The sequence below is a fragment of the Anopheles coluzzii genome, chromosome 3 (genome assembly GCF_943734685.1).
Source record: "Anopheles coluzzii chromosome 3, AcolN3, whole genome shotgun sequence".
Lineage (NCBI taxonomy): Eukaryota > Metazoa > Arthropoda > Insecta > Diptera > Culicidae > Anopheles > Anopheles coluzzii.
In genome coordinates this window covers 12,017,681-12,038,755 of record NC_064671.1, presented here as the reverse complement: position 1 = coordinate 12,038,755, position 21,075 = coordinate 12,017,681, and the positions used below count along the sequence as shown (strand labels likewise).

Here is a 21,075-nt window from a genome sequence, read left to right as displayed (position 1 = left end):
TGGAACAGGCTGTCTATGCTGGGGCTTCTCTATGAGTGCTGTCATACAGACAGATGAGACAGATACTAAGCCAGCTTTAATCGGTTTGATTTTACTCATATCTATTAAAGATCCATTTCATTGTGTATCTGTAAATTACAAAAAAATATTTTTTCATAGCAAAACTCATGGAAATGAAATGAAATCAATGCATGTGCAAAAACTGCAATCAAAATACAATTTGTAAAGATGCGAAGAAGAGAACAACTTTCAGATTCGAATTTTAAGCATTACTTTACATCATCCTCCGCATACGTGTACTTAAAAACATGAACACAAGTAAAATTTACACTTTGGTAGGCTGTATACTTGAATTGGCCTTAGGATTCATTGCGGTTGAAATATTAGTTTTTTGCCATGTCTGTTTTCATTTTATAAATCTATTTTTTTTTTTTTTTGATTATATTTTGTATTTTCTATTGAGAATTAAATATTGTGTTTAATATTCTAGTTAATTCTAGTCCGAATTGATATTCCAGTTAATAACTTACCATATTGCATACATTTAGGCGCTTAAGACCCACCGTCAATGGTAGTAGTGTGAAAGTAAACAGTAAAATGTGAAAAGGAATTGCATACATTCAGGCGCTCTGGGAACAGATAAACCAGCTGTTTATCGAGCCAGTTTTCATTGTTTTTAGCATTCTTTAACACTTTAAAGAGGTGTTTATAAAAGCTCGCTTGTCATAATGATTGATAACATATTATAAACTCATGAACAACAAAATGCCTTAAAGAGAATAAATGATAGCTCTACCGAGTTGTGAATTCTGTGGGAAAATAGAAACCCTTAAACACAGATTAGTATATTGGATTAAAATTAAAAGTATGTGTAAAATGTTACATAAATTACAAAGGAAAGCCCTCTTAATATTTACAAAATATGAAGATATGCTGCGATTTCGCACAAAGTAAAACATTAGTAACATTTAAGTCATTTATTAATTACGTTCGTCTGAACGTGAATGAAAAAGGAAAAGTGAATATAGTCTTAGAAACCTTAAGTTATTTTATAGCTTAAGGATATAGAGATCTTTATTTAGCGCTGTTAAATTATATGAAATAATACCTGAAATACATTATTTTATATATAAAAAATAATGCTTTTCACATTGGAAATTTACTAGGGATTTTAGTGTAAAACTAAAGATTAACACTATTTGGCTTGGCAAATCGCCTGAAGGTATGCAATATACTGAATGATTTTATTTTTTACTAGTGTTGAAGCAAAACACAAGTTAATTACTCATGAATTACACCACAATTATATTTTTGAAATATTTGAGCAAAAACGTAACCCACAAGCTACTAAGCCAAGCAGAGAACCGGGTTGTTTTGATTTAGATACAATTTAGAATTTTATGCCGAAATTTAATCTTATAAGTATTTTTTGTCAGTAACATAATGTGTTTGCATACTTTGAGGCGCTCACACTGAACAATGAGTGGTAGTAGCAACGTGATAAAAAGTCAAATTCAAAATAGTGCATACATTCAGGCGCTTCAAGAAAAAAACTCCTCCTCGAGTCACTTCACACAGTAATAGTTTTGGACTAGTTTTCTGTCCATTTTAGCTACCAGAAAATAATAAAAATTCATTTATGGATTACCAAACCAAACCAACAAACCACATATGTGAATCAGATACTTTCCATTACAGAGTCTAACGTAAAAGTTAAAACACTACCTACCTGAACCTACCGGAAATCTCCGTACGCATCTATGTACGAAGGAAGATTATGACACGACGCTTCGTTTAACCGTTCTATCTCAATTATAATCAATTTTCTCACGTTCATCGCTGACTTTGTTAGTGTGGGGCTAATAATAATCCTTCACCGTACCGCAGTTCTGCTAAACGTTATCCTCTCGCACACTCATTCCATCGCTCTCTAATAACTTTGTCTCTCTTGTTTCCCTTTCTCTTCCCGCTTCCCTGCGCTCCTCTGCATCATCTAGGAAACTGGTCATCGCCGACGCCCACCTGCCATCCGATCCAGTGTCCCCCGCTGTTCCTGGAGGATCCGCACCTCAGCCTGGTCGAGCTGAACACGTCCGCCTGGGGCCGGGCAGTGTTCCGCTGTGCCTGGGGCTACCGGCTAAGCGGCCCGCCCGGACTGGAATGTGAACCGAACGGACACTGGAGTGGACCGATACCGCGCTGCCGTGGTATGTCATTAAGTATCTGTGTGTGTGTGTGTGTGTTTCGTCCGTTCAGCGCTAGTAGTCACACGTTAAGGCTAGCAAGGCTAGAGCGTTTAGGATGCGGCAGCGTAGCATTTGTTGGAGGGAGGGAGCGCCTGCCGCAGATAGCATTCTTGACATTCTCAGCACCACATTATCAACACTTCTACACCATCATCCTGCCGCCGCCATATTCACCCGTGCTAAATTAACCCTACGCGCCGGGGTCGGCTTCATTCATTTCATTAACCAATTGGCCGTACGGTGGATGTGTGTGTGTGTGTCAGGGAAATTGAGTGAATTCCAATCCCCCCCTGCAACCGCAAAGAGTGTACTGGAGCCAATTGACTGTAGAGCGGGCTTGCTAGAAACCAGAAAGGGTAGGGGATATGGTTTTGCCAGCATAGAGAGAGAGAGAGAGCAAGGGAGAGAAGGGAGCACGAGCAGGAGGTTGCCAATCAGGGCGGAAATCAGGAAACCATTAAAGTGCACAATCACAAACATCAAACACTGCTTTCCTCCGGTAGCATTCACCCTCCATCCACCTCGTTCCTTGCAGTCTTTTGTTCCTTGTTTATGTATGTGTATCACTTGGGGGTTTCCCTACAACTTCCGTCCTCTGTTCTGTTTCCTCTGCTGAAGCTCCTGCTGCTTCCCTTGTCATCTCAATCTGCTTTTACCGCTGTTGCTACTAATCATCCACTCGCACACATACACACACTCTCACACTGTCAATCATGCCTTAACCTAACCTTCTCTCTATGGGACCACTACGTCTATCTCTCTATCTCTTCTTCTATCTCTTCTCTCTCGCCCTTCAACCTGTTTTGTTTTGTCTGTTCTTTTTCATCCCCCACTCCTTCTACCTTCATCACACCCCTCAAATCCTTACCCTACCTCTCCCCCCCCCCCCCCCCCCCCATTCACCATGAATCACCACCACCACCACCACCTTTCATGTGATCCTAAAACCTTCTGTATGTCTACATCTAGCCATTCAATGTCCACAGCCACTGGTTCCAATAAACGGCAGAATCGACGGCACCAGTGGCCTGACGACGTTCGGTCAGCGACGCTATGCGGTCGGGGCACTGGTAACGTTCAGCTGCACCGAGGGTCATCTTCTCGTCGGCGAGGCGTCAATTGTCTGCACCGAAACCGGATTCTGGTCACACCCGCCCCCGTTCTGTAAGTAGCATCCGTTTTCCGTTGCATCCGCCAAAGGAAGCAAAACGCCAAAACAAAACAAACAAAAAAACCGGCTTAAAACGTATAATAGTTCACAGAAGGGATTTTTACATTAATTTAGCAGTGTATGTGTAGTTTGAAAAAATTTGACAAGCACGGCAAAGATGATCTTATAAGCAGTCGTTTGCGTGTCGTCTTTCCGATTTGAAAGACGCAAATAATGTCGGCTTACTGTTACCGTTCAGCTGTGCAACTTGGCCCTAATGTCCACACAGCAATATAGTTGTTTAACAATCTAATCGGTTTGTCCTTTGCTGTAAACCTGTGGCGCCATCTGCTGGGTTATTTGAGTGCATGTTGTACCTGTCGTGACAGCTTAATGTTTACAAACATTATCGTTTTTTTGCCTAGAGCGCATGCGGTCGATATCGTACCAACAAGACGCCTAAACAAAACATGTTATGTTTAATGCAAAAATTCTCGGCAGAAATACATCTGCTTTATCAGTAGTTCACTTTCGAGGTTCAAGTTTGCTACTTTTCTAACAGATGGCGCACCAATATTACTAGCGCGTTAACGTAGCTGGTTGCCTGTTAATACGATCATGCATCCAGCGTTTATAGGAAGAGAATGGCACAGGCGTAGTGCAGTATGGGGAAGCGTTTACACTGATAGTTCTCGAATTACCCGCCATTTTTCGATTTTTATTGTCAATCATTTTAAAACACTCCTCACACGCTACATAAGATTCTAGCGCCATCTAGTAGCAAACTTGAAAGCTTTTCCATTACGAATCCTATTAATATTGTTGAAACCAGTCTTTTTAATTGAGTTTCTAATTTTGAAGATATATCTTCTATCATTTTTCTATAAAATTTACTAAAAAAGATACTAAATTCATTGCCTTTGTGATACACTTTAAACAGTCAGCCATTATCATGCGGATTGACTGCACAGGCTTTTCTTTTCAGTAAAACCAGATTAACAGTAACAAAAAGTTATAGTAGATGGTTGTCTAATTTTTCGACTAGCTTATCAATATACTAAGATTTTGTTATTTCTAGACATTTTTTTCTAGATCTTTCGTTTCGTACAGGGATTTTAAACATTTTTTTTCTTAGCCAAAATTAAGCTTAACATGTAAACAAAACTACTCGATAAAGGTTGGACAACTTAAGGCACATTCAGTTTTTTTTATAAATTGAGGGATCGGCTAGCTAACAAACACTGTGTAGGATTGCGCCCCACATTAGATAGTTAAAACTCGCAACTCGAGTTTTCTATGGGAATAAAATCAGCACAGTTACCATATTCACCGGAGAGCGCTAACAAATGTCTAGCAAGAACTACCCGCCAAGGACTCTATGCAAGATTTGCTAGCAAGGTGATATGAAGATGTAGAAATAAATTCTAGCTCCAAACTCTGTGCTGTTAACTGTATTCTGAATGTATTTCTTGGGGTACTCATTACAAATTGCTGTGTTCCGTTAGCGATGTTTACATTTTTGGGTTTGTACGCTGGCTTAATTTCCCCTCTTTCCGTGGACATACAAATGTTTCCCAATTATTAGTCAAGGCACCGGTCTCGTAGTACAGTCGTCAACTCGCATGACTTAACAACATGCCCGTCATGGGTTCAATCCCCAAATAGACCGCGCCGCCATACGTAGGACTGACTATCCTGCTATGGGGGGGAATCAATTAGTCACTGAAAGCTAAACCCACAAGTGGGTACAGGCAGGCCTTGACCGACACCGGTTGTTGAGCCAAAGAAGAAGAAGAAGAAGAAGAACTACGTAGATGGCGCTATTGTGAAAAGGGGAGTAGTTGTGTCATTGCCTCGAGATAGCGCTGCTATTGGTTTTATGGCTTAATTCACGCGCACAACAAATTGCCTACATTTTGGCGCATTTCAATCCTAAACAAACACATTGTCCAGTAATGTGTCAAATCTGCTAATTTGAAAGCGATAAATTTTATACGTAGAACTACGGAATTACAGTGCAACCCCTTATAACGAGTACCCTTTGTAACGTATTTTTCGCATAACAAGCAAATCGAAATGCTCTACCCCTCTTTACGAGTAAAATCTCGCATAACAAGCAATTTCACTTTTCATACAAATTGTGTCAACAGAAAAAAGAATGATTCACGCAGACTTTGGCCCAATACTGCTATATCTGTCGAATTGCCTTTTTTTTAAATAAAGTTTAATTAAACACAAAAGTGAAATACATCAAAGAAAATCCCCACAAGATAAAATCCGTTGAACATGGTACATCACTGACTGTGTTCAATACAATCTGGACCACTATCGATCACTGGCGTGGCAAAGAATATGTATTTTTATTAATTTATTGAACAGGCTTTCCCAGAACGGCCAGAGATACCGAACTAACGTGCCTGGCTGCACCTGTACCGTACTTGATACAGGGAAATCTATCGATTTACTCGCACGCTATGAACTATCGATTAGTTCATATATGCTACCAGTATATCCTCAGATCGAGGGGGAAAAAAGAAGCATGAAACGCTAAAAATTTAACTTCACACAACACTCATTAATGTATCTACATGCAAAGTCATTTCACTAAACCCCGGCTAGCGATCCGTTCCCATTTAGACGATGAGTACGTGCATTGAAAATCGTTCATCCACTACTAATCAATCGTTCATTTAATTAAAAAAAACTACAGCGTAACAGCTATAATGATCATAAATCATGTTGGCATCCCGTTGCAACAGACCACTCTACCACCTATTATACAATAGCATGTGTTCGTACACTCGTACACTCTCAGTATGCCCAACTGTCCCATCTCTGGGACCCTTCCCAGCAGTTGTTACGGTTATATAAATCGCTCATCTACCTACCTTAAAATCCTTTCAACCAGTACCGGTTTACAGGACTAATGATTGATTTGTGTGTTTCTTCTCTTTTTCTCCCTCTCTCTCTCTTTGTGCCATTTTAATGATTCGCTGTTGTTTTTCCCACAGGTAAAGCGCAGTGTCCGTATCCCGGCGATCCACCGAATGGTCTGATTGCACCGCTGAAGTTCCACTACGATCCGGGAGACTACCTGACCGTCCAGTGCCGGCCGGGCTTCGTCGAGCACGGTGCGAACGGTGGCCCCCCGGAACGTCCCCGCTGTACGCCCGAGGGCGATTGGTCCGGGCCGGTGCCGCAGTGTCGAAGCTACGAAGAGATTTAAGCGTAAGGCAAGGAAGCAAGCAAGGAAAATCACCGGAATTTCTCGTTCGATAACCATCTCGCAGGCAGCCCCTACATTACCCCTTATCGAGAGATCGTTAACGACATGTGTGCGTGTGTGTGTGCGTGAGAGAATGATAGCAAGGATAAGGGATGATGTGTGATTGCAATCGAAATTAAAAAGAGAAAAACTTCCCAATAATTACAGGCGCACAAGAGAACCCCCCCTTCTCCCCCTCCGTTCCAAACAAAAAAGAAGACACACACACACACACTGAAGAAGTGTCGATTTAAAAGTCCTTGTGATAAAAAGAAATTACTTTTCTTTCCCACGTCGATGGTAATGAGCAATGGAATATAGGGGATTGGAACGACCATGCATTATTGCCAATCGGGTCAAATCGGTGGCATCGCCGGAAGAAATTAAACAAAAAAAAGAAACCAAACCAAGGAGGCCACTACTCCACATTGAAGTTCGCCTTCACCTTAACGAGTAAAAAGAAGAATGAAAAAAAACATTGAAAAAACCAATAATTAAAGAAAAAACACACACTCATGCAAAAATCTACTTATACATATTTATAAAAGTACAAGTTTAACATACACGACGAACAACAAGGAGGAGGTGGTGTCACAGTTTGCTCGGAGAGTTGCGCACCGGTCCCTTGCCGGGACATAGGGGTACCGGGGTACAAGTTGCGGAAAATGGGGCGGGTGGCCGGCCGTGCGTTCCATTAGTATCTTGATGAATAGTGCCACACACCTATATACACACACACACAAAAGCACTGCTATTCAACAGCAACGCAACAACATCTCCCCCTGTTCGTAACTGTTAAAGAATCGAGTGAACCTGAAAAAACAGGTGAAGCCTCAACAGGCCGAATGTACGACTACTCATTAAGGCTAAAACAGTCTCAAAAACAGGCAGGGCAAAAAGGGGGCAAATGGGTTGAGCGTGTAGGTGGACTGAACTGAGCGTATGTTTTTTTGTTGTTGTTGCAGAATGAAGCAAACAACCCATATGAGAGGACAAAAGGGCATAAAAAATCGCTGTACACACACACAACCACAAACACTAGCATTGCTCCTTTTTAGAATACCCTCCAACACTTACCCCTTTTAGTCGGTTTTAAGACGAGAATGGTACAGTTTATTACATCAACCTGCATACTTATATAGTCAGATGCATATTTTAAATATTAAAAAAAGGAAGAAAGAGAGAAATAAGGGGTAGCAACAGCACATCTACGATGGAAAAGATGATTCAAGTGGGGCATAACGAAGTGCGTGTTAAAGCACACTGCATACATCGAGGCGCATAAAACAAAGTGTGACGATTGCCTACATTCAGGAGCAAAAGAAGCACGAAAGCACAAAATGAAGCCATTGCTCTCGCGTACATTTGTTTGACGACTTCCGCCCCGTAACTATCACCATTTCAACTAATCAAACAGCAAACAAACTGGAAAATCACTTCTCATCCGCCCCTTGCTTGCGTTTATTACACTTACACGCGTAAGCTACAGAAAAAAAACCATATCAGCATAACGGACGATATCAGACTATTAAAACGAATATACGAAACCACAACTTGCAAGCAAGCAATGTATAAACTGGCTTCAACATAATTGTGTTTTTGTTTGTGTGTGAGTGCCGGGGGGCTACCCAATCTTAAATTAGTGTAATATAAAGAAAGCGCAACAGCCTCTTCACAATGCTATACATATTTTATCTTTACCCCAAAGAACATACAAGCAGAAACAACAACTAAAACCATATCTCTCTTTAACAAACACACACACACACACACACACACGCGAAAGCTACTAACAACACACTCTATGCTGACTGTCACGATCGGCTGTATGTATGAACCTTGAGCAGAACCCAGAATCAAAATGTCTACACACAAACTAGAAGAAAAAAACCCAGTAAACCCCGATGCGATTAGTTTAATGCAAAAAGGATACATATTTACAAGCAAAGTCTAAAGCGAACAGTGCAGCAGAAGAAATACATCATCGAGGAGTAGGAACGGAATTAGTACACGCGAAAATAGAAGCCTAAAACCTCTAGGAAAAGAGAAAAAAGGGGGAATCATCGGGAAGTGTGTGTGCAACACAACCGGCAACGGGATTATATCAGCAACCTTCCTAGTACGACACGTTACACTTCGGAAGCGCCTTTCATACGCACTCATTAAGGCTCCGACTGTAAAGTGAGTGGTGGTGTTAAAATCAGAAAAGGCAGGAACCTCATTAGTGTGAGAGTGCAGTGTGGTGTTGTTGGTTTGAGGATTTCAGTTCCTTTGAAACGCATCCAACCGTTGCTGTTGTGCAGTGCGTTAAGCTCTTGCGTCCCGTTGCCCTGGTAACGCACGTGGTTTTGAAGCGCATTTGATCGAATGCGCGTGGAGTGTGGTGTTTTTAATTGGCCTCACGATGATTACAGTGCTGGTGGGTGTGAATGCATGGCAAGGCATTACATTACTTACGTTTGTTGTCAACTTGATATTGAATCACTTAAATTAAGCTTAAATCAAGCACCCTCCAACACACACACACTCACGCAAAAATACACAAACGAACAACAGAATGAACGAAGTAACATGTACGATCATCGATAATGCATTGGGCTGTATCATAGGAAGGTATCAGTGAGAGTGAGAGAGAGAGAAAGAGAGAAAGAGAAAGAGAGAAAGAGAAAGAGAGAGAGAGAAAGAGAGAGAAAGAGAAAGAGAGAAAGAGAGAAAGAGAAAGAGAGAAAGAGAAAGAGAGAGAGAGAAAGAGAGAGAAAGAGAAAGAGAGAAAGAGAAAGAGAAAAAAAATAGAGAAAGAGAGAAAGAGAGAGAGAAAGAAAGAGAGAAAGAAAGCGAAACAAAAGACAGCAGCAACACAAAATAAAAACAAACATTTATGTAAAACACAACAAACCACAACCTTGCAATTTGTTGTCGTTTTGTAAGTAATACAATTTAAAGTGTGAATAAAACATACAAAAAAAAAGATCATATGGAAACTTACACCTGACTTGGGAATGTTTTTTTCTTTCTTTCGATTTAGTTTTAGTTTGCAAAAATGCAACTGTTGGATGAGTTTGATGTAGCTTTTGAATTAATTCGATATTATGATTGAGACAAGTCTTTTAATTAATAGTTTGCACAATGCGCTAGATAAAAATGTATGTAAGTAAGTAAATAATTCTTTAAATTATCATGATTATCGTATTTTTTTTATTCACAAATCACCTCGAAGAATAATATGAATCTTAATATTCTTAAATCCTCAAATGCTGAAGAATCTAAGAATTGGAAAATTGCAAATGTTCCTGTTGGATTCCAAATTAGCCTGTTGGATTCCAAATGAGCCAGTTCAAAATGTCTTGGACCAAGAGACTTGATGCTTGTGAGACTTGGACTTTGATCATCTCATCAAAACTCTAACTTATCAATGACAAATCATCTGTTAAAAAATTGTCCATGCAATGAACATGTAGTTATGCTTAAACCAACCGGCTGATGATGAGTTTCGGTATTTGCAAGTCCATTGGATTCCACGATTGATCCAGGTGGGGGCACTGTGTCCGTTAGTGATGGGTAGTGTTGGGTAAATAATAACTTTTTCCGGAGTCGGATTGATCCATCCGAGTCGGACTCTGGATTCATTCATCTGGACTCGAACGGACTCATCCAGTGAAGGGTAATCCGGAGTGAAGCCGTGGATCAACTCCGACTCTGGTTCTCAAAATATGAATCCGACCACGGATCATGACCAGATTTGACTTCGCTCCGATCGAATCCGGTCGAGTCTGGTCGAGTCCGAAAGAGTCCTGTCGAGTCCAGTGTAGTCCAGTCTAGTCCGATCGAGTCCGAATGAATCCGATCGTTTCCAGTCTAGTCCGATCGAGTCCGAATGAGTCCTGTCGAGTCCAGATCAGTCCGGATCAGTCCGGTCGAGTGATGGATAATCCGTATATCCCCCTCGTACATAGTGATGGGTAATCCGGAGTGGAATCATGGAGTAACTCTGGGTCCGATTCCGACGTGTGCCATTGTCGGATCAAAGAGACTCCGAAAAAAAGTAGTATTTATCCATCACTAAGTGTCCGTTATGATTCAGAATTAAATCTCCGGACGGTTTAATGCTCTTTTAAATGCCAGCGAACCCAAAATCATTAAATTTATAGTTCGAAAAAAGGATATTTGATTTCTTGTCATTACGCGATGGCTTGTAGTTGAATAGTTCAAAAATTTTGCCATAAATCCAAAAAGGTAATCATTGAAAAAGTAAAGAAAAATCTAGTACATACCCCATTACACCTCGTCTAATCTCTTTCTAGCTCTACTTTTCCCCATTTATTAATCATTTTCTCCTTTTCTTCTTCTTTCAACTTGAATTTAATATTATTTCAATGACACTTTACTCCTTAAACTGTCATATACACGTCTTACAGATTTATTTCATTATCAACTTGCACGCACCGCACGCGCATTACAAGAAAAAAACACGTTATACAAATTAAAACTTATAGCAAAAACGAATTCAAAAGAAAAACAATAGCACAAAGCATGTAAAACACATTTGTGAAAACATAGAAAAAAAAAGTAAAAACTGTCCGATGCAGTAAACATACAAAACGATAAAAGTAATACAGGGGTTTTGCCAGGAGTTCACATAGCTGTGGGACACTTTATTGACTCCTTCTTACGTGAAATGAACTAGTAATGTAATGGGAATTGGACTCTATAGCATCCTTGTTGGACACATCCAATAGGAATTTCCAAGGCGCCTGTCCCAAAAGGGTGCCGTAGAGTCAAATTTCCACATATGAAATTCACTTCCAATAGGAAAGAGTCAAGGAAGTGTCCCACAACTATGAGAACCCATGGAAACCCTGTAATTTGGTCATGGTCATACGATGAACACACACACACACAAACCTCCGGGGTTTTGGCAATGGTACTACTGGCAATGATTGGAGTTGGAGGCGTGATTGATCACAGTCTGCTTGATGCGCTGGATGTCGCGTGCGTACGTACGGCAGCAGCCGCCAATAAATCGTGCCCCGAGGTCGATCCACTGCGGCACGTAGTGTTCCAGTGGGACACAGTCCTCCCTTCCCTGCCAGCTACAAGACAGAGAAGAGCAGTGTCAAAAGTGTTTTGGCTGGGACGCGGCAAAACTCAAAGGCACTTACCCATCCTCCACGGTGTACACCTCGCCCGAGTTCGGGTAAACGATGAGCGGAATGCGCACCGCGGGGAGCTTCTTCTCGTTGACGCTCCGGAACAGGGGCGTTACGATTTGCGGATGCACACAGTTCACGCCGAGTGCGAGCAGGTTCTTGGCCCGTCTCGACCGTGCCTTCGCCCAGAGGGAGTTGACCGTGTCGGCGAACAGCTCCCCGTTGGCAAGGTGTTGATTGTCCTTGCACTGGAAGGAGATCCAGAACCGGACCGTCGGGTATTCGTCGCACAGCATGTCGAGCAGGGCTTCCGCTTCCATCTGCAGTTGGGAATGTAGGGCGATTAATTGGGATTGTTGGGCGTGACGGGTACACAGCTGACGCACTCACCTTGCAGGGAATCGTTTCAATGCCAAGCACATCGACGCCCGCCTCCAGACAGGCGTCAATGCGGGGACGATGCCACTTCTGGATCGTGTCCGCGCACACATCGGCCGCGTACCGGCCCGTATACTCCGACCCATCGTGCAGGTGCGCCCCGTACGGGCCGATCGAAGCCACCAGCAGCGGCACGGACCGTTGCTCGTTGGTGAGGCCCTTCGCGAGAAAGTGATTCCGTGCCATCTGTGCCACCCGGACGGTCGATTTGATCAGGTTCAGGCTGGTGTCTTCGGTCAGATGCAGATGCTCCACGTACCCTTCGATGCTTGCCTGGTAGGTGTTGGTCATGATCGCTTCCGCGCCTGCCTCGAGAAAGTCCAGATGCGTCCTAAACACCGCATTCGGATCGGTCGCATTGAACCGGGCACTCCACAGCGGATCACCGTCGATGCTTTTGCCGACGTGCACGGAGAGTTGGGTCGCGAAGCCACCGTCCAGCACGGTTACGTTCGTCATGGTAGTTGGAGTGTTGATGATGATGATGCTGTTGATGCTCCTGTAGAAGGTGGAGTCGGCTTACCAGCTGGATGTCCTGAAACGAACTGAAACAGTCAGCGTACCGATCACGCGCTAAGTAAACAAATCGCTCGCACAAACACAAGTGATAGCGCGCAGCTGTGGGGAGTGCTGAAAGTCCCCCCTTCCCCCCGACGAGCACGGTAGCATAATCATACCAAGGCCAAAGACCACCACATCCTTCTTGTGTGGAACCGGCCGCGATGAAACCGGATTGATCCGGCAGTGTTACATTTCTTACTGGTGGTCATCATCATCCATCCTTATCTCAAAGTCACTTCTAGCACAGACATACACAGGCTGGACGGAGGGCACTCGGCACCGTAAGATGGTGGAAAAGGTGGCCCGCCGGTCCCGGGTGATGGTGGTGGCAGGGGCAAATAAAACAACACTCCCGGCCCGGTATCAACACGCACTGGGTTGAGTGTTACCGCATGGGAGGTTTATTAATAATAAACCTTTTCCGATTATCGGCTCCGAACAGCCAGCAGACGATCGGTGTTGAGGGCAGGACAATGCTCTCTCAATCGTCGCTGTTGAGTGCAAAGCAATTTAATGGTTTCGCCCCTTTGTTGGGCGAATAGTTAATGAATCATTATTACTGCAATTGCGTTACAAGTATGGAATAAACGGAAAAAATTGCCATTTTTGTTTAATTTCAAAACTGGAGACGATAATCGTTATGAAACTAGCAAACAGTGTAGTCTGTGGCAAGGGTGTCAAACACGCGTTAAATAGCTCGAGCGAAGACACTCTTTCACGTAACGGCTATAAGGAAACACGGGGCTAAATGGACATGTGGAAGTGTTGTATGAACGGCATGTGAGTTTATAGTTTAGTTTTGTTTTAATTTTATGTAAGTTTTATAGCATTTTTTTATTCTTTTTTTATTTCCTATCGATTTCCTCTAAGAACGGTCCAATATGGCCGTATTGCTACCTAACATTTGAGGTAAATAATAAAATTAAATATTTAAATATTAATTTAAATACTATGACATCACAATTATGTTATTTATAGCAATTCAAAAATAAGCTAAAGCTTTACAAGAATACGTGGTAGTTTCATAAGGTGTATTTGTTTAAGATATGTTTAACGATTTGTCTAAAAGAAAGTTAGAAAAATATGCTTTTTTAAATTATGTGATCAAAAATATAGAAATGCTTCAAAATGAGCAGCTTCTTCAAAAGTATTAATAGCTTCAAAAAAGTATTAATTAAACTATTCAACTTTCCCATACTGCCTCATAAAAGAATATTCTTTTGTCTCATTTTTCGTGGTTTTTACTTAATTCAAATGATCAGAAATATTTTTTGAAAAATAAAATAGTTCTAATATGAATTAAGCGCGGGTAATAAAAAAAAAACTTTAAACTCAGCTATTTTCTCTAAACCACAAATAACCTTGCATTGAATAATAATGTTACTGACTTTGGGGTTGTGAATCACCCTGTATTTGTAGCTGGTATATGGCAGCGTGAGAATTGTTAAGTAGTGGTAGTGTTAAGGTTTAGTACAAACAATATTATAAGTGGTACATTTTATCTACTAAACCCTGCCACTGATACATTCCTAATGCACGAACCAACATCGTTATCTTAGTTCACAGTACTTGATCCGAACTACACATTGTTCATATTACAGCCGTTGCCGTCAAATTTTGGCCGTAAGTCATGTATTTTTGTCTCGTAGGCGTCAATTTTTGACAGTGAGCATCAATTTTTGTCTCGTAGGCGTCAATTTTTGACAGTGTGCATGAATTTTTGTCTCGAAGGCGTCAATTTTTGTCAGTGCGCATCGATTTTTGTCTCGAAGGCACCAATTTTTGTCTCATGGTCACAAATTTTTGTCTCTTGGTATTTCTTCGTTATTTTAATATTTTAATAATTCCAGAATGCAAAACAAAATTAAAAAGATTATACAATGCAAAGGAATCAATTCAGGAATTCTATATTTCACATAGTTTTACGTCTTATTTATAATAATATCAAAACAATTTAGAGAAGATTAATCCTCGATTATTTCTTCATTTTGGCATCGTGGCAAATCTTCTTCTTCTTTTGGCTCAACGACCATTTTCGATCAAAGCCTGCCTGTACCACAACTTGTGGGCTTGGCTTTCAGTGACTTATTGATCCCCCCATAGCAGGATAGTCAGTCCTACGTATGGCGGCACGGTTTATTTGGGGCTTGAACCCATGACGGGCATGTTATTAAGTCGTACGAGTTGACGACTGTATTACGAGACCGGCAATCGTGGCAAATAGTTAAATAAATTCCTAAAATAGTTCTCGCAATCCCTACGGTTTATCATTGTACTGCCATTTTCGATTAAGGAGTACAAAGTATATCCATTGTTCAAAAGCAATCAGCTGTGTGGATCTACGTACCTGTAATTTAGTAAAAAAAATTGAAGCAAATCCCAATAAAATATTCATAAACCACAGATTTTTATTGAAATTAAATGTTACTACAATTAAATAACCCTAACTACGCGTCAGATCAGGTAAACTCATGTTAATATATTAAGAGGCAAAATTTCATGAACAAGCGACAAAAATTGGTGACCATGAGACAAAAATTGGTGACTTCGAGACAAAAATTGATGCGCACTGACAAAAATTGACGCCTTCGAGACAAAAATTGATGCACACTGTCAAAAATTGACGCCTACGAGACAAAAATTGATGCACACTGTCAAAAATTGGTGACTTCGAGACAAAATTTGACGGCAACGGCTGTATTGATCCCCCCATAGCAGGATAGTCAGTCCTACGTATGGCGGCACGGTCCATTTGGGGCTTGAACCCATGACGGGCATGTTATTAAGTCGTACGAGTTGACGACTGTATTACGAGACCGGCAATCGTGGCAAATAGTTAAATAAATTCCTAAAATAGTTCTCGCAATCCCTACGGTTTATCATTGTACTGCCATTTTCGATTAAGGAGTACAAAGTATATCCATTGTTCAAAAGCAATCAGCTGTGTGGATCTACGTACCTGTAATTTAGTAAAAAAAATTGAAGCAAATCCCAATAAAATATTCATAAACCACAGATTTTTATTGAAATTAAATGTTACTACAATTAAATAACCCTAACTACGCGTCAGATCAGGTAAACTCATGTTAATATATTAAGAGGCAAAATTTCATGAACAAGCGACAAAAATTGGTGACCATGAGACAAAAATTGGTGACTTCGAGACAAAAATTGATGCGCACTGACAAAAATTGACACCTTCGAGACAAAAATTGATGCACACTGTCAAAAATTGACGCCTACGAGACAAAAATTGATGCACACTGTCAAAAATTGGTGACTTCGAGACAAAATTTGACGGCAACGGCTGTATTGATCCCCCCATAGCAGGATAGTCAGTCCTACGTATGGCGGCACGGTCCATTTGGGGCTTGAACCCATGACGGGCATGTTATTAAGTCGTACGAGTTGACGACTGTATTACGAGACCGGCAATCGTGGCAAATAGTTAAATAAATTCCTAAAATAGTTCTCGCAATCCCTACGGTTTATCATTGTACTGCCATTTTCGATTAAGGAGTGCAAAGTATATCCATTGTTCAAAAGCAATCAGCTGTGTTGATCTACGTACCTGTAATTTAGTAAAAAAAATTGAAGCATTTTCCTTAAAATCAAAAAAAAAATTTATAAACCACAGATTTTAATTGAAATTAAATGTTACTACAATTAAATAACCCTAACTACGCGTCAAATCAGGTAAACTCATGTTAATATATTAAGCGGCAAAATTTCATGAACAAGCGACAAAATATGGTGACCATGAGACAAAAATTGGTGACTTCGAGACAAAAATTGATGCGCACTGACAAAAATTGACGCCTTCGAGACAAAAATTGATGCACACTGTCAAAAATTGACGCCTACGAGACAAAAATTGATGCACACTGTCAAAAATTGGTGACTTCGAGACAAAATTTGACGGCAACGGCTGTAAACAGAGAATGTAGCAAAAAGCTGTTTGTTGCAACATTGCAACGTGAATTCTTTCACGTTCTTTAATGTGAATTACAACTCACTTCAGGTGAGTCACCTGAATCTTGCTCGTCAACTTAGCACAAAAGCGTGTTGTATGTCTCTTTACAACATATTATTTTATTATGACTCAATGTGCAGACATCTGCAGGGTAGGAATTGGTGAGTCATTAAGATAATGCCCGGGAATGTATGCATTCAACTAAGAACAAAGAGTGGTATACCTCTTTACCATTTACCTACACTGACACTTTTATTCACACTGATCGAGATAGTAGGATTCCAAAAGATTAAGTCTCTCATAAGCCCCATAGGGGAATCGCAAAGAAGTAGTTAAAGTACTTGTATAGTGTATTATTCCAATAGTGGTGTATTTTGTTATTCTCATTGAATGATAAAAATGGGTATTAAATAATTGAACATTTATCCAGATTCCCGATACAAGAAAAAATGTATTTACACGTCACATAATCTTATAGTAAATACGAATTAAATTGGGATGCTATCGTACACGATAACCAAAGCAAAGAGTTAAGCGAAAGAATCAAGCAAAGTTGCTAGTTTTTTTTTATATTTTATAGTGCGACTTTGATAAATTGGATAAAAATAAAATCATTACGAATAATGCTCTGGACCGAATTTTGAAATCAATACTACTTAATTTACAACTATTTGATACTACTACTTAAGTAACGAATTGAAAAAATCATGTTTCTTGATTTTCTATGTTTTTTAATAGACCAATTCCACCAAATGTAATAATTAGTATAAATAGAACATAATAGCAATTTGCAATTTTCGAAAAAAAACATAATACATTGTACCTCGTTTCGATTATAGTGTAGTAATTCGATTAAAATGTAGTAATCGATTATAATGTAGATTACAGTCGTTGCCACCAAATTTTAGCTCTAAGGCATCAATTTTTGACAGTGCGCATGAATTTTTGCCTCTAAGGCGTCAATTTTTGACAGTGCGCATCAATTTTTGACTCTAACGCACCTATTTTTGTCTGTAAGTCATCAATTTTTGACTCTTGTAGGAATTATGACAATTTTACAAAGTATTTAAGCAGATTTTTAACAATTATCATTCCACATCTCATTAAAAATACAAAAACTGTGTAAATTGATTGTTTCTTGAGAAAAAATGATGAAATTATAGAAATTTTAAAGCTTTTGTTTACAGCTGAAAATACGTGCCAATTTTTTCACTCCATTAAATCTTCTAAATTGGCAAAACAATTATTTTATTTTAAATTCTATCAATAAAATTATTCACTACTTAACTTAATTTCAACCATTTCAGAACACAAAGTTTCAGAAAGTACGTAAAATTTTGTAAATAAAGCGACTGACTCACAGTCAAAAATTGATGCCTTCGAGGCAAAAATTGATGCGCACTGTCAAAAATTGATGCCTTCGAGGCAAAAATCGTGAAACGCTGTCAAAAATTGGTGCCTTCGAGACAAAAATAGGTGAGTTAGAGTCAAAATTTAGCGGCAACGACTGTATAGTGTAAAGTAAAAGGGCATAAAAAATATTATTTTAGCTTATGATTTATTATCTATTTGAAACTGATTTTACTCTATCTACATTAAAAAATCTATATTATCGTACAAAAATATGTAATAATATACAAGATATATGAACATAAATTAACAAATAAATCAATTAAATTTCTTGCTCTATAACCATACTTTACTTTTAAAAAAATTATTGATTATGTTTTAGGCCATTTAAAAGTTAAAAAGCGATTCTTAACATTTTTGCAATACAATTAATTGGATTAAATAGGGTTAAATTCAAATTTTAACAAACATAATCGTATCAAATATATTTAATTTAAAATTTAAACTTTAGTATAAATTCATAAATTCATATTTATGCAATCCATATAAAAAAAAACCCTTTGCCTTTAAGCATCAGAAACAAAAGTCATCACATTTATCACCTCTGTGTATGCCCAAACCACAGTACACCCCATACAAAAAAATGTCTCCTTTCAGTCGCGCTTATCATTCGTCACAGATCAACCAGATGCCTTTCAGAAGAGGTTCTCCGTTCATTTCCCTCTCTTGAGCCGTCGGACGAGAAAAAAAACAAGACCCAAATCCTTCAACACACTTTCCCCTCGAATCCCATTGGTTTTGGGCTACGATGTTCAACAATTATGTAATTTTGCTACCAACAGTACAGGCGTGGAAAGAGGGAGTAGGACTGCAAACGCTTATCGGGCTGATCACCCTTAAGACGCACACGAAAAGCTGACCACCAATCGGTCAACAAAGGCAAACCCCGCCACATGGGGTCAAATGTCACGTGGAAGCAAAAGGGGGGGATGGGTGATGACCATCATTCTAGTGGGAGGGTGCTAAAACACAAAAACACACTCCACTGCTTCAAGAAGCTCAAGATGCTGTAACCGTACCACAGAGGAGTGGAGAAGAGCGATAAGCCAAAGGGTGGCAGGGTGTGATGGGGCTATCGCTATCACAGCTGCCGGTCGACAAACGACCGGCCATTCAAGTTACGGTCCCGCCCGGTGCGTGACCAAACGGCTCGGCCAGCCGGCGTGAACCAGATTTGCCGAAAAATTAAAAGCCAAACGTTCTTATCAACACACCCCCCCGTCTTACCGACCGGACCACTCGGACAGAGGGCAGATGATGAATGGGTGGCACACGATGGGTAATATCTTGATTTCGGCTGTGGCTTTGCTCGTGCCTTTTTGCACCACAATTTTGTAGATAGCCGCTTTTGCTTCCGCCGTTTGGTTTGGAGTTTGGGGATCGACACGGTACGCGTGGCCGGTTGAAGAGCCCGTTGATGTATCGCGGCCGCGTCAATTCCAAGCCCAAACAATGGCAAGAGAGCGTTGTACGGCTAAGCTCACCACTAAAAGCAACAAAAAGGCACAAATGGTAGTAGCACAGTAACGGCCGTAACGACTTCCCTCATAGCGTTGGTGGCACCCTTATCGCCCGCTACACCGGTAAAAAGATACAAACAGCACGCCTTTAATTGAGGTCAAGGGAAAGGTTCACCTGCAACACACGATGGCACGCGCTCAAAGGTTGAATGTCCTGATGGCGGTGGGGGAGAACGCTTTGTTCTCACAACAAATTAAGATGACGGAGTCGCACTACACCTTCCACTAAGGGCGATCGTGCAACACTACTACAAATCGCTTGATCACACTTTTTACCTACTAGACGCCACTTTTTCGCGCTTCTAATTCGAATCGGTTCGTCAAATTGGATTTGCGTGTGAACACAATCACGGTCACTGTCACTGTGTCGTAGCTCGATCTCTCTGGCCTGATCGGTGCGGTGAGATGTTTGCGTCCCTACAACCTGCGTGGCCTCACCTAGACAACAGTGTCCACCGTGTGTGTGTGTGTCCGATCGGTGAACACCCACACAAAGAACTAGATCTTGTCTGTAGCGCGCACATGATGCGCATTACCAATGTGGATGTTTGGTCGTAAAGGTCCGGTGTGACCAACCAGCCACAACACTTTCCCTTCGCTGTGTGTCTTTTGGTGTGTCCCCCTCGCCCTCCCTTCCCCTATTCAGTTGCGATTCGATTTTGTTTGTAAACAACCTGTGCCGTGGCCACTGGCATCGGTCCGCCGTTCGTTCCGCTTCACTCACTCGTCCCTACTCTACCAGTTGGTCGTGAATCAATCGAGTTTGCACCGTCCGCCTACTTACACTGTGAAGCACCACGACTTTCGTTTGATTGTCGGCAGTGCAGTTAGTGTGTTTGTGGTTTGAGTGGTGGATTAAGCAATCTTGCTTCTTGAGTGGACAACACACAGGCGAGGTGTGGCTGAGGTGTTGAGGAGGGGAAAAGATCAAAGAGCAAACGGTCTGTAACAATGTTTGCCATTTGTTAGTTAAATATTCACTACTAGCTGGCATCCTTTTTTGTCAACGGTGCAAGCGAGGAACATTTCCTCTACAGTGTGGGAAATTACTATAAGCGTACTACTGATAATTACAATTATCATTAATTCATACGCTTATAAAAATAATAATCATCTGACAGCTAGTTCAAACAGAAAAAATAATTTATTTTATTTTCATTTCAAACTTTTACTTACTTACTTACTTGTCTGGCACTTCAACCGATTTTGGGTCCTGACCTGCTGCAAGAATGTCCGAAACCACTTACGGGTTCGCGGCTTTGTCTGTCAATCCACGTCATCTTGTCACCTCAACTTAGGCATATCACGTCCTCTCTGTCCTTGTGGACGACCTTAATGAGTGTAGCCTTGCCAGCCCACTGGCCA

General features: G+C 40.7%; 2 protein-coding genes across 9 annotated transcripts in view; one reads left to right on the top strand and one right to left on the bottom strand.

Moving 5' to 3' along the window:
* Positions 1 to 9,195, top strand: part of LOC120956406 (locomotion-related protein Hikaru genki-like) — an 89,913-nt gene extending 80,718 nt beyond the window's left edge. For 3 of the 4 annotated variants that reach the window (XM_049608444.1, XM_049608445.1, XM_049608446.1), the window contains 3 exons: positions 1,998 to 2,207; positions 3,216 to 3,410; positions 6,408 to 9,195. In XM_049608444.1, coding sequence (XP_049464401.1) covers positions 1,998 to 2,207; positions 3,216 to 3,410; positions 6,408 to 6,622 — 620 coding nt within the window. In that variant the 3' untranslated portion in view covers positions 6,623 to 9,195. The remainder of the gene's footprint in view (positions 1 to 1,997; positions 2,208 to 3,215; positions 3,411 to 6,407) is intronic. The other variant, XM_049608447.1, reaches the window with a different exon arrangement.
* A 1,854-nt stretch (positions 9,196 to 11,049) lies between these two features.
* Positions 11,050 to 20,403, bottom strand: LOC120958538 (uncharacterized). 5 transcript variants are annotated; one of them, XM_040381414.2, is made up of 4 exons: positions 20,385 to 20,403; positions 12,199 to 12,781; positions 11,821 to 12,128; positions 11,050 to 11,751 (listed from the first exon to the last, which is right to left on the bottom strand). In XM_040381414.2, exons 2-4 carry the CDS (start codon positions 12,703 to 12,705, stop codon positions 11,586 to 11,588), a joined length of 981 nt encoding a protein of 326 aa, XP_040237348.2. In that variant the 5' UTR covers positions 12,706 to 12,781; positions 20,385 to 20,403; the 3' UTR covers positions 11,050 to 11,585. The 5 variants fall into 5 exon arrangements, with proteins under 5 accessions (XP_040237348.2, XP_049464408.1, XP_040237347.2 ...); XM_049608451.1 differs by lacking the exon at positions 20,385 to 20,403 and adding an exon at positions 19,826 to 20,176 and having other exon boundaries at positions 12,199 to 12,791; XM_040381413.2 differs by lacking the exon at positions 20,385 to 20,403 and adding an exon at positions 19,987 to 20,176.
* Between the last annotated feature and the right edge of the window lie 672 nt (positions 20,404 to 21,075).